At 38.6% G+C, this 19,265-nt stretch overlaps 2 protein-coding genes across 3 annotated transcripts in view; one reads left to right on the top strand and one right to left on the bottom strand.

The window, feature by feature from the left end:
• Positions 1–224: 224 nt before the first annotated feature.
• On the bottom strand, positions 225–14,044 carry UBE2B (ubiquitin conjugating enzyme E2 B). 2 transcript variants are annotated; one of them, XM_021702227.1, is made up of 6 exons: positions 13,864–14,044; positions 11,662–11,742; positions 10,155–10,180; positions 6,008–6,097; positions 1,850–1,938; positions 225–781 (listed from the first exon to the last, which is right to left on the bottom strand). In XM_021702227.1, the coding sequence occupies exons 1-6, from the start codon at positions 13,905–13,907 to the stop codon at positions 653–655; spliced, it is 459 nt and encodes a 152-aa protein (XP_021557902.1). In that variant the 5' UTR covers positions 13,908–14,044; the 3' UTR covers positions 225–652. The 2 variants fall into 2 exon arrangements, with proteins under 2 accessions (XP_021557902.1, XP_044773114.1); XM_044917179.1 differs by lacking the exon at positions 6,008–6,097 and having other exon boundaries at positions 13,864–14,017.
• A 2,609-nt stretch (positions 14,045–16,653) lies between these two features.
• Positions 16,654–19,265, top strand: part of CDKL3 (cyclin dependent kinase like 3) — a 59,944-nt gene continuing 57,332 nt past the window's right edge. The window contains 2 exon segments of the mRNA XM_021701929.1: positions 16,654–16,695; positions 17,252–17,431. Coding sequence (XP_021557604.1) covers positions 17,267–17,431 — 165 coding nt within the window. The 5' untranslated portion in view covers positions 16,654–16,695; positions 17,252–17,266.

Below are 19,265 nucleotides of genomic sequence, written 5' to 3'. Positions count from 1 at the left end.
AATCAAACCAGTTAGGTCTATAATTGCTCAAGTGAAATGGATTTAGTTTCATTCAAACATTTAAAATAAAGTCGGAAATTATAATTGGTGGTTAGAATCAAATTTGAAGAATTTCTTGATAAAATATAAATCTGTTCTTTTGAAACTGGAAATAAACTATCAATTGATGGAGAGCTAGAGACTTATTAACCCCTCCTACACAGATAAGGAAATAAGTGACAAAGTCTCTTGCACTGAAGTTATGTATTTTAACAGCTTTACATGTAATATTCATATATAAAAAACTTTAAGTGCTTTTCTCCAATTTAAAAATCTAAAGAATTCAAAAATAAGGCATTCAATATTTGAAAAAAGTACAGATTTACAAAATGTGTATTATTCTGTCATGAAAACTCCACACCAACATTATACACTTGGAAAAAAATACAAACAGGATATATTACAAATTTATGTAAGCAATAACTTAGTTCACACCATGCAATAAAAAGTACATTAATCAAGATACACAAGCTTTTGTAGGTTCTAAACTGAAGGACTTTTTTTTTTCTCTGCAGAATCCTTAAAACCTGTGGCACTTAAAATTTGTTAGCCTTTCTACTGAGAGGTAAATTATACACAACAATGATGAAAAAATTAACAGACCAGTTGTCTATTATGAATCATTCCAGCTTTGTTCAACAATGGCCGAAACTCTTTTCTCATATTCTCGTTTGTTTTCCTGATAAAGCTGTGCTGCTTGGCTATTGGCTGGACTGTTTGGATTCGGTTCATCCAGCAGAGACTGGAAGGAAAGAGAAAAGAAAAAAGGATTTGTAGAGTTACTCTTTACATTAACATGGGTCTAGATATGGAACAGAGAGACTGTACAAAAGAACAAATTACTCAGTAAAGAAATGGCAGATATTAGTATATAACTTCTATATTTTTAGGTCTTAAATACTTTCAGAAATGGCTTGATGAATTTAATAATTTCCTGCTGCTAGAGAACTGAAGCTTCTAAAACACAGAGTACTCAACTGCTTTAAGACCTCTAATTTCAAAGAAATTGGGAAAGAATATTCTTCAACATACTGAAACATTGGCCAAGAAATAAACAGCTCGATTTGGTTAAATATACAATACCTAGAAATAGCATTTTCCAAAGTTAAACTCTATTTTGTGGTTTGCAAATGTCTGACATAAGTTGGGTAGTGAGTCTTGTTTCCTTCTATCAAGAAAACATATACATCCAGCAGCAAGGGAATAAAACAGGGAAGTTGAAAACAACGTTTATAAAATGACCTGAATTAAAGAAGAAATGTGATAGGAAAGGCTTAAAAAGAAGGTCACAAACCCAAATTTTACTTCTGCTCCTCATAAATTAAACATCCACATAAACTAAAACATCCCTCACTCCACCTCTCTCCAAAACTGTCATTCAAGGTCAACTCTGAAATAATCTGCCACAGTGTTTTGGCAAATGGTTACACTACCTTTTTTTAAAATAGGATTTCTTGGATAGGGTAACATACTTAATGGTTCTCTGCACTTGGCAGTTTCCTGAGGTCCCTATGGTTTTTCTAAGCAATCATCTTTCTATTTCCAAGAAGCATTTTCCTTTTCTACATCCTCTGGTTATGCTTCATGGGAATAAATAATACCTGACCTGTGAGAACACTTTGTTTACACAAGGATCAGGAAACTGTGTGTTTGATCCGATGTGGTCACTAACAAAAAAGCAGACCAGTTGTCTGAAAACCACAGGATTTTATCCAGGCTGTGCCATTGGTTACCTGCTACTGCTCCTAAAGGAGCTGACTGTATCCCATAGAATCTTGAAAAATCATGATGCAACCTAACATACACTTACCTGAATTGATGTTAAGATAGAAGATACATCATATGTTGGACTCCATCGATTCTGAAGGATATCTAAACATATGCTACCATCAGCATACACTGCAAAGACAACACTAAAATTGGTTACCTATTAACTTCATCATATTTAACAGTTAAAAGAGAAATCTTTACCACAAACAGAATGCTTGGCCCAGTCAGAAGTTCTGAACATTAATTACCAAACCCTCTTGTCTCACAGGAAAACCAGTGTTAAAACTAAGGTCTCTTATTTTGCACCTATTCATCAGGAAGCTTTGTCAGAGCTAAATTTTTTCAACACCCACCTTTATACCCAATCTGTTTAAAGCATCTATTTCTAAACTCCTTAAATAAAGCTCTTGAAAAAAAAATACTTATTTTTTGACATCGTAATTACTCTCCCAGAAATTATTCCTACAAGAAATAAATGTGGACACATGAAGTTTTATTTATAGGAAGTTCACTATAATACTGTTTATAAGCATGTAAAATTAGACCTTGTGGTCCATAAAGAGATGACTGGCTAAATTAACAGTATATTCATATAACCAATACCAACGTAGCCAAGGGAGAAACGATACACATCTACCCCCTGTTAACTGATAAAGATCCATAATGTCTTAATAAGTTTTCAATTTTTAGAGGATAATATTTTTTTACAAAATATTTAAATATTTTCATTTGAAGTATAACTATTTTCATTTGAAGTATGTGTAGTTACAAAAATATTTGTAAGACTAAATGCCAAAATATAAGTACTGGCTCTCTGTAAGTAATAGGATTCTTGTATTTTATGATTTTTAAAAAATTTTTTATTGTATGTTAATCACCATACATTACATCATTAGTTTTTAATGTAGTGTTCCATGATTCTTATGATTTGTTTTTAATGAGTATGCTTTCCTTTCATAATAAAAAAATAAAATAAAAATCCAATGATTAATATGTTTTAAGTCTTTAACATTTGGGAAGTCTTCTTTCCTCTTGAACTGATTATGTGAAAATACAATGAACATAAATTTTTACCCACTTGTGAGACTCTATGTCTACATGACAAATTTCCAGAAGTAGAACTGCTGTGTTGACAAAGGATAAGTGCATTTAAATGTAATAGACACTGTTAAACTTTGGAAAGCTTCATGGAGCAAGCCAATCACCCTACATAAAGACAGGAATAAGTAAGGCTTTTGGGGGTAGAGGAGGCAAATTATACTTAAATACTGTCGTTTCTCAGGGCTCTCTCTATCCTCCATCCTCTTCCTTCTGGCCCTGTATACAGCCTCTGGGTGATGTTATTCACTCTCATGGCCTCAATGACCATCCATATGTGCTAACTACTTACTGGCTTTAGACCAGATTTAACTCTCCGCTTTAAAGCAGCCTAGTCAACGGCTTATATCTATCCCACAGGAACATCAAACTTGGCAAGTCTAAAGAACAATTATCACCTCTGTAAAACCCATAAAAGTACAAAATGATTTTTAAGTTTTGAACTAGTAACTATTTCTAAGAAGTAATCCAAAAGTAAACTAGAAATCAAGCATCCATCAACTGGTGATTAAAAAAAAGAGTATGTATATTCATATAATGAAATTTCATTCAGCCATAAAAGGAAATAGAATACAGTTACAACATGGATGAACCCTGAAAACTATGCTAGCTGAAAGAAGTCAGTCACAAAAGAAGTCAGTCACAAAAGCCAACATGCATTATAGGATTTCATTTATATGAAATGTCCAGAACAGGCAAATCTACAGAGGTAAGAAAATATGACTGCCTAGGGCTAGGGTCCTGGGAGAAAAGGGAGTGACTGCCAACTGTCATGGGATTTTTTGGGGAGAGATAAAAATATTCTAAAATTGATATGGTGATGGTTGCACAACTCAGTATACTAAGAACCCCTGAACTGTGTAATTTAAATGAATGAACAGCACAGTATGTGAATAATATTTCAAATAAAAATGTTTAAAAAGTAGACCAGAAAGTTAATAGAAAAGTACTGGTAAAAGAAAAAAGGGTAACCACTGTTATTAATATGAAGGAATGAGAAATAATCTAATACACTGTTTCCCCAACGATGAAAATACTATACCTACAAACATAGAACCCCCTGCACATTGTACAGTCTTTTCCACCTTCCTTCATTTACAGATCCTTCTTACTACATTGTGGGTCAATTCAATAACAAGTCTAAGTCAGATTAAACTAAAGTGAAATAAATATTAAGTGACTCCTTCTGCAAGTAAGTTAACTGATGGGGAAGACCATATTTAAATGAGCAAAGGTTACAAAAAGGAAAGCTTAAATATTTTGGAAAATAAGTCTTTCGTACAGTAATGTATTATCCAGGAATATACAATGTGTATTAGAAGTAAACAGGAAGTCATAGAAGAGCAAATTTAATTACAAAAGTCACTCAGAAACCATTTATGGAAAATAGGAATAAAATAAATTTCTCCAGGGGCGACTGGGTGGCTCAGTCAGCTAAGCATCTGCCTTCCGCTAAGGTCATGATCCGAGTCCTGGGACTGAGACCTGAATCGGGCTCCCTGCTCCTCAGGGAGCCTGCCCCTCCTTCTCCCTGCCACTCCCCCTGCTTGTGTTCTCTCCTTGTGTCAAAAAATAAATAAAATCTTTAATAAGTAAATAAATTTCTCCAAATGAAAGAAAGAACAAGAGAAAAAATGGAAAACTGTACTTAAAAAAGCCTCAAAAACATATGAACCTTTGACCCAGTAATCCCACTTCTAAAAACTTATGATAATATTCATGGGTATTTGGGAAGATTTTCAAGAATGTTCAAAGTGCTGTTTAAAATTACAAACAGGGGGGCGCCTGGGTGGCTCAGTTGGTTAAGCGACTGCCTTCGGCTCAGGTCATGATCCTGGAGTCCCTGGATCGAGTCCTGCATCAGGCTCCCTGCTCGGCAGGGAGTCTGCTTTGCCCTCTGACCCTATCCCCTCTCATGTGTTCTCTCTCATTCTCTCTCTCTCAAATAAATAAATAAAATCTTTAAAAATAAATAAATAAATAAAATAAAATGACAAACAGGGTGCCTGGGTGGCTCAGTTGGTTGGGCGACTGCCTTCAGCTCAGGTCATGATCCCAGGGTCCTGGAATCGAGTCCCACATCAGGCTCCCCCTGCTCTGCAGAGAGCCTGCTTCTCCCCCTGCCTCTGCCTGCCACTCCCCCTGCCTCTGCCTGCCACTCCCCCTGCTTGTGCTCTCTCTCTCTGTCAAATAAATAAAATCTTTTAAAAAAATAAAATAAAATTACAAACAACTTGGGGCACCTGGGTGGCTCAGTTGGTTAAGCAACCGAATCTTGATTTTGGCTCAGGTCTTGTTTGATCTCAGGGTCACGAGATGGAGCCCCTCGGCAGGCTCCGCCTTGAACGTGGAGCCTGCTTAAGATTCTCTCTCCCCGCCCCCTTTGCATCCCCTCCCCCCGCACTTGCACTCTCTCTCAAAATAAAATAAAATCTTAAAAAAACCCTGAAAATCACCAACAACTGGACACAGATTAATTATGGTTACCTCACAAAACATGTATGCAGCCATTAAGAATGATGCAAAAGAATATTCGTAAGATGTTCATAGTATATAAAAAGTTATGTAACTATGTACAATATGATCTCAATTTTGTACAGCATTTATTTGTAGTTTATTATTTTTGAAGATTGTATTTATTTGAGAGAGAGAGAAAGAGTGGGAGAGATCATGAGCAGGGGGGAAGGGTAAAGGGAGAAGACAACTCCCCACTGAGCAGGAGCCCGATGCGGGACTTGATCCCAGGACCGTGGGATCATGACCTGAGCTGAAGGCAGACAGACTCTCAACCGACAGCCACCCAGGCGCCCTATTTTTTTTTAAAAGCTAAATCTTAAGCAACAAATTCTTTTTGGTATCCTTCACATTTCTACAAATGAATAGGTATTATTTTAAAATCAAAAGTATTAAGACAAAACAACTTTACCTGAAATTTGGAACCTTCTAAAGATTCCAGGCTACAAAAATGTAGCTAATACTGACATGGAAGCAACATCCAGTAGTGGCCTGTAGCAGTGAGAAGTATGGGGCAAGGCTTACAAGGAAGGAAATAACTCTTTTCCCATCACTTATGAAGTTTAATAAATAAAATGTTACTTACCATTTGGATGGAACATTTTGGATAAAAACCTAACAGTTGGTGGTTTATTTGGATACTCTTCAGAAAATTCTATTACTAGTTTAAAAGTACCTAGATAGGAAACAAACCAAAATAATTATGGTAAAGACAAGCATTATTTTTTAATATCTTCATCAATGAATTCCCAACCCATAGTGGTTTTTGCACAACCACACAAAAAGTAATGTCAATTATGTCTTAGCACATAAAACGTATTAAATATACTTTGATTTACGTTAGACTGGTAACATACAGCACTGGCAAGCACTTGGGAACACACACTTTCATGTGCTACTGGTGGGAATGTTAAACTGCCATATTTTTGGAAGGCAATTTGGCCCTAGCTACTGAAATTTAAAATGCACATTTGGGGAACTACAGCTAAGTTTATTATAGCTTAGAAGGGGAATGCCAAAAGATTTTGAGAGGGGCTAACTACCACATGACAAAGGACTTAGATTGGAGGCATGGACATTAATTTGAAAGGTCTCTCTGTTCCCATACGAATCCTTTCACTTAAATATGCCAAGAACCAGTAAGTGTAACTGCCTACTCTTGGTTATAGACTAATGTGGTACACTCTTGTAAAGCAGTATTTTATGGTCAGTACAGACACAGGCTTTTAAAAAAATTATGCATTTCTAAGAAAGTCAATCTGTTCACAGTGTACAAAGTAGGACTCTCAACTCCAATTCCAAATCTATTTTGCAGAAATAACCATTATTACTGGGTTTTGTACTTCTATTCTGTTTATTCACTATCCAGAGTTCTTTTATTTTGAGGAAGTCCACCTGAAGGTTGGAGAGGTATTCTAACTGCAACCCCTTGGACATACTCAGTAAATTGAGACTTATTCTTAAGGAAGTCAATAAAAGTTTAAACCATTCCAGATGTCTCTAGAAGGTTCTTCCCTGATTTCATCAATGCAGTTTTAAAAAACAAAACAAAAATCCTTCTATTTATTTTATCTGATAGTTTATATATTTGGTATACAACCTCTACCTTTTCACATTTTTTGCTGCTTGGAAATTTGGGATTAAGGAAGCCAAAGATACAAGCAAAATCAAATGTGGTATCTATTTCATATTCTGAATACATCAGAGGTGTTATGAAAAGTACAGTTAAATAGCGAAGATAGTCTTATATTCTTATATCTAATTATGTATTTTGAAAGTGTGCATTTTAATTTGCTTTAATTTAAAAAAGTACATTGTAAAAATTTCAGCCTACACACATATGAACAGCAATTTTCACGTTTTTTCCCGCCCACTTCATGGAGTCTCAGGACCCCTTTATACTCTTATTCCCAATCATGGCCAAGCTTCCAGTGGGAAGTCAACTGAATGCAAAGATGGGGAGGGATACGTGTGACAACATACCATTTTATATATTTCTACCAAAAATGGAAAATAATTTCATTTTTAAATATTGGCTCTTTAATAATTAGCTTGCAAAAATTCCCCTCAATTTTTAACAATCTGTTCTCATGAATCAGTACAAACTGCCTCCAGCATGCCACTGAATATAACTATCAGTATTTCTTATATTAGACAGTATTTAACTCATGAATTTTTTTTTTAAAGTAATTTCTATGCTCAATATGAGATTCTAACTCATGACCCTGAGATCAAGAGTCACATGCTCTACCAACTGAGCTAGCCAGGCGCCCCAACCCAGAAAATTTTTAAAAATTCATTCATTAATTACTGTAAACTCACTACACATTAACTTAAGTAACATTTAATGAAAAGTAATATATTTCCCCACAAAGTTAGTGAGAAGCTTAGCACTGTTTTACATTTCTGCAAATCTTTTTAATGACTGGCTTAATAGAAGACAGCTGGATTCTCTCAGCTGCTGCTGCATTCGATCTGTTCCAATATGCTGTTCTGGGATGAGGTACAGGAAGAAAACAAGGTCTCACAAAAATGTTAAGTGAAAAAGGAACATTTTAATAGTTTTTTCAGATAATTGTAGATACTCTTTTTTGATTACTACAGTAAGGAAGTGGTAGGTTTTTAAGGATTAGTTGCAATGTAGAGTCTGAAAGCATACATACTTTTTGCATCACTTACACTAAAATCTGTTACACGCTGCATAAATGTTTTATCCGTCCCTAATTTTCTTTTATACACCGGTCGTTCAGAAAATATTGGTTCAATGAATGATACAATTCTTGTAAATGTTGCCACATTTCATTATATACTATCCAAAAACAAATCACAATTTGGTAATACCACCTACTGATGTTATCAGAAGTCTTAAAGTACTGGGAAACCATTATTTATTTATTTTTAAATTTTATTTGTTTGAGAGAGAGAATGAGATAGAGCATGAGAGGGGGGAGGGTAGCAACAATACTGTTACTTTCCTTGATCTAACAGCTCACTTAAGTCACTTTTGAGTATATCTGCCGAACGGTCGAATCTAAATTATGTTTGTCTCATTCATTCAAGTAAAAATGTTCCATGAAAAAAAGTTCAAGTTGCAACTCAAACAACTGCAGAAGTGCTTTTCCTCCAGAAAATCATCACAAGAGAAGTGTTTTATGCATACATTCCACTTAATCACACAGAATATTTTAAAAATGTATACTCAAGGGTCAGAATTCAGTAATAATAGTAACATCTACTTTTTCATCAAGACTTTTTTTTTTTTTTTGGCCATCAAGACAAAAAATTTTTAAGTGAAATTGGCAGCTTTTAAAATGCAAAGAATATGGGGCACCTGGCTGACTCAGTTGGTGGAGTGTGAGACTCTTTATCTTGGGGTTGTGGGTTCGAGCCCCACATGCTCAGTGTAGAGATTACTTAAAAAAAAATCTTAAAAATTTTAATTTCTACATACATACATACATACATACAATGACTATTAGTACAGTTTAGAGCCACTGTGTTGATTTGTGCCAGGATACTAAACTGCATAGGTCCAGTTTTAGCCACTAATGTTTTTGTACCACCAGTGCAAATGCTGACAGAGTAAAAAGGGCAAATGTCTTAGTATCAGTATAAAGACAGTTTTAATTACAAAGAATCCATGAAACAGACTTAGGGACTTGAAGAGGGGGCTCATGGACCACCCAAGAACCCCCGGTATAGTGCAAAAAGCTAAAGTCCTTAAGTACTTCTCTTCCATTCCTTACCCTCACCTTAGTAGTAACCACTTTCAACAGTATGGTACACAGCCCTTTAATACACACACTTACATACATGTATTTGGTAAAAATGTAATAACAATATGTATCATTCCGAAACTTTGTCTCTTAAGACTCATGTCCAGATCTACCTTATTCTTTAACAAGTACATGATATTCCACAATCTAATTCCACAAATCATAAATTTGCTTAACCATTTTCCCCTATTAGGCATTCAGGCTATCTCCTTAAAAATAGTACAATCAGTATCTTTGTGTAAATATCTTCGATGGGTTAATTCTGGAGCCATTTTGATAATTAAAAACCTGTTCAACAACTCTTAAATATCTATGATATTATTAGGGAAAATCTAAGAACCTGGTTAAAATCAATATGAAAAGCTCAATTATAAACATGTATCAGAACCAGTTTTCCATTTTCCTGGCTTTTGGTGAAAAAACTAAATTTAAGATGCAAAAGATTCCACAGAATGCTAACTATTTATGGGTATCAAAAGTAAGCTGTAGTATGTGCAGCTACTGGCAGCTACGTTATGTGGGTTTTTTTTTTTTTTTAAGATTTTTAAATTTTTTTAAGTAATCTCTGCACCCAATGTGCACCTCAATCTTACAACCCTGAGATTGAGAGTCACATGGTCTACTGACTGAGCAAACCAGATGCCCCAGCTATGTGCGCTGAAGAACAATTTCAGCTCAACACCTTATCACCGTAGATAACAATGTTAAAAGAGCATGATTACTCTCCTTTAACCTACCATCTAGGTCTACAGTTCTACAGCCAAATACCAAAGTAACACAAAGAACTGGCAATGGAGGTGGTCAAGCTGATGTGTGAACTATAAATTCTCAGTAGCATTATTTAATTTGACCTAGTAACAATAGAAAATAGTTTTAAATTAGAAATGTTGGTGTTATAATTTCCTACTTAAAAACAGTGTCCCAATACTACAGAAAACATAATTGAGAATGACTTACCATCTTCAAAGGGTGTCCCTTCTGGTCTGAAAACAAGAAGATTTCTGATTAAAAGATGTTTCATTCTGCCTTTCCCTGATTTTTTTTTTTAAGTAGGCTCCAGGCCCAGTGCGGAACCCAACAGAGGGCCCACCCCTAAGATCCTGAGATCCAAGACCTGAGCTGAGATCGAGAATTGGCTGCCCAACTGAGCCACCCAGGTGACCCCGTTTTGACTTTTAAGAGTGGATAGGATAAACTCAGAGAAAGAGGGGCTCATTTTAATGATTTGTGGAATTTTAAAGTTATTATTATCATCTTAGCCCTAGATTTTTATGGATGTAGGCATAAAGGGTAACTATTTTCTCAGTTTTCATTTTAGGGGGGTTTAGAAAAAGATCAAAACAAAACAAAAAAAGGCTCATAATTTTAGCACACAAAATTTCAGTTCATAAATACCAACCAGTCATTTTGTAAATGTGTATTCTTAAGAGAAAAAAGTCATATTTTCAATTTATATCAATAAGATGGAAATACCCTTTAAAGATAATTATAACACCAAACCAAAGTGTCCTGCTTCCCAACAGAGCAACAGCTCTTGTTCAAAACAGCTAGATAGAACTGACGTAACCAAGAAAGCCACTTTCTTTTGCTCAAATCTTTTCCCTGCCTCCATATCCCAATTTCATCTTTCCTAACCAGCACCATCAAGTTTATTTTTTGCAAGTTAGCTTGAATTTAAGATCTCTTTAGAAGAATAAACTACACTAACTTTTTCACTAGTATTTAACATAGACTCAACTAATTCAATGGCAACTCAGAATTGTTTATGAAGGTGCTCCTTTGAAGTTTTAGTGCAAAACCCTAGTTTTCAAAAGTGTGAAAGAAAAAAGATCAAGTCCAGAAAAACAGGAGAAAAGGCATAAGGAAATTTTAAATCAAGGCGCCTAGGTGGCTCAGTTGGTCAAGCAGCCAACTCTTTAGGCTCAGGTCATGATCTCAGGGTTGTGAGAACTGAGCCCCCTGTGGGGCTTGGCATTGGCTGTGGAGCCTGCTTGAGATTCTCTCTCTTCCTCTGCCCCTCTGCTCCCATCCCTAACGCGTCTCTTTAAAAAAAAAAAAAAAAAAAAGCATACATGCAATATATATAATGTTTAACATTTTTTGTTTATTCTTGCCACACTGGAAGCTCTGAGTATTTTTTCTTCTTAGTCTTTTTACAGTTCCAGAAGAATGCAAGCATAAACATTTGCTTGGTACATTTTACTGTAGAAAATAATTTACCTTTTCTTGTTTAGTTTCAAATGATATTTTTAATCAGGTAAAACCCAAAGTGCTTATAAAATCATAGGCAGTAACATCAACACAAATAAATTTTAGTTAACTGCAAAAACACAGAATTTTTAAAAAATTTATTTTGCAGTTTCTGTAAGAGCCCCAATTCCACTTCAGCCTCTTTGCCTAGTTGATACATTCACTTTTCTTAAAGAATTACCATACCTATCATTTGTTATATCTTTCTACTCACCCAAATATAACTGCATTCCACTGCATAATGTTGTTTTCAGATGGTGCGCCACTGACACCCACAGGTGGGTCCTCTTGCAATCTAGAAATCGAGAGTAGTAATTTTCAAAGTTGAACAATAAGGTCACTACGAAGGCCAAAGAGAACCCTTATGGACTATTCTACCTACTCTGACACAAACTAAATCATTTCCTTGTTCTTGTGCTGAGGTGGAATAAACCATAGGACTAAAAAGGAAAAAAAATCAACCACGTATATACTTACTAAATACCTCTCCAAATTGTCTAAATTTCTAAGGAGCTTTGGAGTCATCCCTCTTTGAAAATGAAGGTTAAGATGTATCTTTGAGAAGTGATGCATACAGACTGCCATCAACAACAAAAATTAAAAGCCCCAAGTGCGAAAAATATTTTCACAGACCATCTTTTTTGCTGCTGTAAACATGCAAAGACGGTCTATGTGAGTCCAAACCACAGCTACCTGTGTAACATGGCCACCAACCCCCGACAAAGGACCCTCAAGGCAAACACTAAATGACTGAAAACACTGATATTCAATTTAATTAGCAAACTAGTTTTAGGCAGGCGAGTACCTTTATCCCATTTGCTTCAATTAGCAGTAGCTTTAAAGTAATCAAGCCTCAGTTATGTTTTTTCATCAGTCCCTATTTTAAAGATCTGCGCTACAGCTAAATCTACCTCTCCTATCAGGAGACGCGATACAAAGCTACCTTCCAACATTTGTCACAATCAGATTCTCGTAACCTTAAGACACTTGGAAAACTACGAAAGGTGCCATGTGTTCAACTCAGAATTTAACAGAGATGGGCAGTAAGAAACCAGAGTAACAATGGACACGAACTGGAAGTTTTATTGTTTGGCTTTCACTCATTGGAGCTAACATGAAATTTGATTTTAAGCTTCAGAAGGCAACTTTTGCACCAAATAGAGCATCTCCTTGTAAAGACTGTCATTTCAATAGAAAAATAAATGGGACATTTTATACACAGGTATCTGTATGTCATGATTGTCATATGATACTTTGAAATTAGACTACATAAAAATAGTTTTCAGTCAACCTCAAACACATTAAGCCACGATGACCAGAAGCCTTTAAAGAATTATGCTGCTTCTCGCCCACCAAGGGTAAACGGCTACATTACGAATATATTCAATGATAAACCGCCCAAAGCCCAAAACAATGGCTTCCAAATGCTTCACCTATGGCTTTATAATGGCGAAGTTGAACGGTTACTTCCTGAGCAGCTAACCTAAGTTTTTATACTAGATATTTTGTCTCAATTAGGGCAGATCTCCCCAGAAAAAAAAAAAACACTTAAAAATGTGCAGTGGGTCATAATGCTAAGTTTTCTCATTTTTCCCCCCGTACCTCCAAGTATTCAAAGGTAAACAACTGAAGAAAAAGTCACTTCCTCCTCACTAACCCCAACACCACCTAACAAAACCCTATTTTATAAAAGGAGGCCCAGGGAGTATCAGGTTAGCGCCAGCCTCAAGGAAGGCATTTTTCCAGACTTTGGAGGCTATAGATAGGGCTTTAGACACCAGGCCACAGAGCTGAGCTCCAGAAGGCACTAGCAGCCCGGGCTACCAGCCCGAGTCCCAGGTCTCTAAGCCAGTTCTCAAGGTCCTTTCGGGGGGGGGGGGGCCGAGGGAGAGTCGGGTTTCGGAGGATGGGTTAACAACCTCCCGACCTCGCGCTGCAGACCCCACCCTCACTGCAGAAAGAATGGGGGGGCGCTTTTCGCCCCAACCCTGCCCCTCAGCGAAGACCGCAGGGCCATCCAGGAAAACTGGTGCACCAAGCAGGGAAAAAGATTCTGCAAGGGTTTGCTTCTGGGGGACAGGGACCGGGCACGACAGGGTGAAGGGGCGGAGGGATGAGGCTTGAGCTCTAGGGCCAAACGTCGGGCAGCTGACCCAAGAGGGCAGCGGGGAATCCTAGGACAGACCACAGCCATCTTTTTACTTTTGGGGGAGGGGGGTATCGAAATTTCTTACGTCGGAAGAGCAAGCAAGGATGAAGGAGTGCGAACCGGGGCTAGGACTGGGCTTCCGTCGGTACCGCTGGGCCCACAGTCGGCCCTCTTAGGGTTATGAGAGGAAGGTGTCCCGGATCCCCGCCCTGCAGCCCCACAGCTATGGGGAGGAGCCGTCATCCAGGCGAAGGTGAGGGCCCTTACCGCTTGAAATCCCGCATGAGCCTCCTCCGGGCCGGAGTCGACATGCTCCCCAGCTGCCCCGCGGTCCGTCTGAAAGAAAAGAGTCCCGCGCAGCCCCCCCACCCCCCGGCGCAGCGGCCGAATCACTGTTGGTCACCGCCGCCGCCGAGGCTGCACAAACAACCCTGCAATGACGTCTCCCTCCGCCGCCTCCAGATCCCTCCGCCCTCCGCCAGTACCACAGACTGAGGGGTAGCGGAGAAGGGCACGGGGCGTATGAAAGCTCGTTATGGGAGCTTTTGAGCAGGGTTCTATCCTTTTGGCTTCCTAATCTAATCGATAAGTTAGTGTTCTCTGTTCTCGGTCTGGAGATTGTGGATTAAGAGACCCCGAAACCGAAACACCATCCTGTGTCTCCCCCTTTCAGTAGTTTAAACTCGACCGGGTGGGGACAGAGAGGCTCATCCGGGGCCACAGATTTCAGGGAAAGGAGGTGGGAATGACGTAAGATCACGTGACTGCCGGCGGCGTTGTCAACAATCCACCCCTGAGGGGGAGGGGACGAAGTATCTAGAACCACGTGTCCCTATGACGAGGTTAGGAACAGATCACGTGGGAGCGTCGCCTGAATCTCAGTCAGGTCTATGGAGCAAGTGATTAAATTTATGGGGCTGAGGGCGGGGAGAGGCCTTTACTAGTTTTCCCTCCAGTTTGCTTCATGAACAGGGTCGGCGATCGTGGCAGAAGCAAAAGCTTGCTTTGCTTCTTTAAAACAGAGCCAAAGGGGCGCCTGGGTGGCTTAGTCGGTTAAGCGTCTGCCTTTGGCTCAGGTCATGATCCCAGGGTCCTGGGATCAAGCCTCGCATCGGGCTCCCTGCCCAGCGGGAAGCCTGCTTCTCCCTCTCTCACTCTCCCTGCTTGTGTTCCCTCTCTCGCTGTGTCTCTCTCTGTCAAATAAATAAACAAAATCTTTAAAAATAAATAAAAAATAAATAAAAAATAAAACAGAGCCAAAAATAATATAGATTTAAAATCCTTTCTGGTTGGTACAATGACTTACCAAATCTGGTACGTGGGGCAGAGGGAACTTCCTTTTTTTAATAAGTGCAGCATTGAAATACTAAGGCCCACACTAAGTAAAATTCCCTGAAATGCTTCCATAAGGCCACCAAATAGCCTGTATATGCACTACTCTGGGGTTTCCACCGTTCGAAATTCTGAGGACAAAAAAGAATGGTGTAGAGATGGTCTTAAGGTTTGTTGACTATCTCTATGGAATTACGGATTCTTATTTTAACATAGGTCTGCTCTCATTTGAGGATTGGTGTCAAAGTCAATGGATTTGGCTAAGATGGGAGTACATGGAGATGAAATCTCAAAGCATTTAGAAGGGTGGTTGGTTGTCAAGAGGGCTTACAAATCTGACTCGGATGTGGGGAAGAGATTTTGCAGACTTGGGTGGGGGTTATATATCTAACCTGGATAACTCATTTCAGGTTTTCTACACTACTAAGTAAGGTGCAGATGGGCCTGAAATGTCGCCCACCAGGGAGCTCAGAGGTGTTGATGCAATCCGTGGGGATTCTGACATTTCCTTGAGTTCTCTCCTTCCATTGCCTTTGATTCCTGGGCTTGGGGCTTTAATGGTCTGGAGGACTCTGAGCGCTTTATATCCTTCTGGGTAATTCTTCAGCCCAAGGTGAAATGGGACCATTGCGCCAAGTTGCCCATAGTTTCATGGAAACTGAAAGTGTTAATTTCCCCCACTTTCTTGCTACCTCCTTTTTCTGAAACCTTGAATTCTGTCTTTTGCTTTTATAACTGCCTTGGTGATCAAATTAGCCAAGCCTAACTCTTGATAGGTTCTGTGATGCATTCACAAATGAGATTCTCTAAATTAAATGCTAAATATTCTTTTTGCCTTCCTGCTGTAGCGATTCTAGTTCTCCCCAGTATATAGCTAAAGATGAAGACATACAGGTAGGTTCACATGCAGTGAAATGCTAAAGATAAACTTCAAAAAATACCCTATTGTGTCATTTATCTAGCAATGTATAATTGTTATGGAAACTCATAATTTATGGAAGCTGTCAGGCCAGCAGAACCCCATGTCTAGTTCTTAAGCAATTAGTTAATGGCTTCCCCCCCTTTGCTGTGCCCTTGTATGTCAGGCCATGTCGGTATGTCTACCGAGCCCTTTTAATTGTTTTCCCAAAGAGGGTGTCTTTAAAAAGGAGTACGACGAGTTCGGAAAAAAACTAAAAGTATATAGGTGTTCAAGAAATATTCTTAATTTTGAGAACCGTCTTAACCCCGTTTTAGGGATGAATGCCGACAGCTGAGATCGAACTCAGGTCTGTGGAATATTAATGTAACTAGGTAATTCAGACGACTATAATTACACAGACTTCCTTGGAAGACTAGGTTTACAAGATGTCTCTATTTAATGACTCCAGCCATCCTTTTAGGATCCAGCACCAGCGGCGGAAGTTCTTTGGCCTGGGGCATCTAAGACGCAGGTTAGGCAACCCTCCGCCTCTGTTGCCCCTCCCTAGAAGACATGCAGACTCTCGGTGCAGTAAAATGTGGATCCTCCCCCACCTCTGCTCAAAACCAACCTTGTGCGTTGGTCTCAACCCGTATACTGCCCACCCCAACCCCAAGAACGCTTTCACTTAGCACCCACCGGGAACTCGTTTTCACCATTCTCATTTTCTCTTCCGGGTCGGGCCGGTGCGGTGGCGTCCGGCCGATGTTCCGGTCTTGCGCAGTAGGCTCCGAGCGCGAGGTCAGCGGCACCGTTGCCATGGTAGTGGGCTGGTTGGAGCTAGCGGGGCTGGCAAGCTAAGTAGGGTCGGTGTCGAGTTGTTCCGCAGGGTCTGCGCGGAGCCGGGCCGGCGGGACTGCAAAATGGGCTGAGACTTCCGCTGCTGACCGGACGAGGTCGACTGCGGGGCAAGGGGCGCAACACTGGTCCGAGACCCTAAGACGTCTGGTTTGAGGAACCGGTGGGGCTGAGGTTTTCTTGGGTCCGGGGGCCTGATCTGTGGGCGACTGCAGTATTTCGGGAACCCCATAGTTGAGGGGCGTATGATAGGAAGTGTGCGTGTGCGGACCCCACTCCTGATGGATTGGTGACATGTAGTGAGGGAATCTTAAATCTGAGTGTTCACAGGAATGACCGAGACAGCAGGAAGCTCCCTAATTTCTGGTGAGCCCTGGAGCCCCACAAGGACCCTACTGCCTAGTTGGCAGAGTTCCCGAGGACAAACAAGCATCTATGGAAAAGATTAATATTTTCCATGTTTACGTATTTTAAAATATGAGTTTATTGCGGAAATGCACTGTCCAGCTTGAATAAATAAAAGTACAAATGTTTAACTTCTTTTTCTTTATTTTTATGAAGAAGAATCCGGGCTTGAAAATGGAGATGTATGAAACCCTCGGAAAAGTGGGAGAGGGAAGTTATGGAACAGTCATGAAGTGTAAACATAAGGATACTGGGCAGATAGTGGCCATTAAGATATTTTATGAGAAACCAGAAAAATCTGTCAACAAAATTGCAACGAGAGAAATAAAGTTTTTAAAGGTTTGCTTCTTTTACCTTAATTGCTGTAAGTCAAAAGAGGAATTGTTATGGAATAAAAAACTATATAGGGAATCTTTTAGTTAACATATGTATTAAGACATAGAGTAGAATAAAAAAGTGTGGTACCCTATCTTATTGTCTACATTTTGAAATTTTATATGATACAAGATATATATGCTTATATATAATGTAACAAAAGTTATGCCAAATATTATGAAATATTTATTCAGAAATAGTAAAAGACAGTATCTGCTCTAAAGAATTTTTATTGTTTAATCAGAAAGATGGGAGGGCACTTGAAAACAATACTGAATAAAAAGTGACTCATAATAAATGCCAAGTGATTAACACAAAGTCCAGTTGGGTAGAGAAATTTTCTTGGAGGAAATGGGACATGCATTTGGTCTTAAAGGATGTGCAGAATTTAGGTAGGAGGGAGAAACTATTGTATTCTAGGTTAGGGGAACAACATAAACTCAGAGGTGTTCAAGCAGGACAAAGGACAGAGAGCAGGGACGTTGATTGGTCTGTAGAGTTTTTGTACAAAAGTAGAAAGAGGTGAGATTAGAGAAGTAAACTGGAGTTAGGTTTTAAAGTCTTGTCTTAAAAGCACAAAATTTGATTTTGTAAGAGGTGGAAGGTTTTGAATTCAAAATAAAGCAACTATATATAATAATTTAAGCACTATTTTTTAGAACAGGTTGTAAGACAGAGTAAAAACAGGGAGGTCTGTTATAAATTTAATTCAAGAATCCTGGTAAAGATCATGAGAGCCCTCGCTGGGTTGCAGCAATTTGAATTTAAAGTTGGAAAAGCAAAGTTAAAACAATATGTTGCGGAAGAAGACATGAAAGAATGTAGAAGGAAACACAAAGAGGGAGACAAAAGGATTGGTGAAGTTCAGTGACTGTTCTCACTGATGGAAATATGAAAGACCCAAACAAGAAATGGTCTGGGAACTAGTTCAGTTTCAGAAATGTTGAATTTGATGTGACAAGAATACATTTAAGTAAAGCTGACTAGTATGCTTTTAGAAATGGGGCAGAAATTAGAATTTTGTGTAGGTATGACAGGTCAACCCAGGGGAAAGAACTCAGGACTGTGAAGAAAGGAGCATTAACCTTCTAGGTCCTTGGGGATTGGGTACAAAACTAGTGATTAAAAAAATATTTAAATTTACATATTTTGTTTATTAGAATTTGTCTAGATGCTATAAGGTTTATGACTTTGACAACATAGTCTAGATGTTTTATGTGAAGAAAATACTCTTTCATTTTTATCTGATACAAAAGTAATATTCACCTCTTTTTTACAATTGAAGTATAATTAACATACAATGTTATATTAATTTCAGGTGTACAATGTAGTGATTTGACATTTCTCTACATTACTGAGTGCTCACCATAAGTGTCGTCATCTGTCACCATACAATGTTATTGACCATATTCCCTGTGCTGTACTTTTCATTTCTGTGACTTTTTAGTTTTATCCCTGGAAGTTTATACCTCTTAATCCCCTTTTATCTAGCTCACCCTTTGTCTCCTCTGGCAACCACCAGTTTGTTTTCTGTATTTAAGAGCCTGTTTGATTTTTTTGTTTGTTCGTTTGTTTTGTGTTTTTTGGATTCCACATATAAGTGAAGTCATATGGTATTTGTCTTTCTTTATCTGACTTATTTCACTCAGTGTTATACCTTCTAGGTCCATCCATGTCTCAAATGTTAAGATCTCATTTTGGGGGGGTGGGGCACCTGACTGGTTCAGTCAGTAGAGCATGTGACTCTTGATCTCAGGGTTGTGAGTTTGAGCCCCACATTGGGTGTAGAGATTACTTT

This window comes from Neomonachus schauinslandi, chromosome 7 (assembly GCF_002201575.2).
Source record: "Neomonachus schauinslandi chromosome 7, ASM220157v2, whole genome shotgun sequence".
NCBI lineage: Eukaryota > Metazoa > Chordata > Mammalia > Carnivora > Phocidae > Neomonachus > Neomonachus schauinslandi.
The sequence above is the reverse complement of the archived record's forward strand: the minus strand, read 5'-3'. Positions and strand labels throughout refer to the sequence as shown.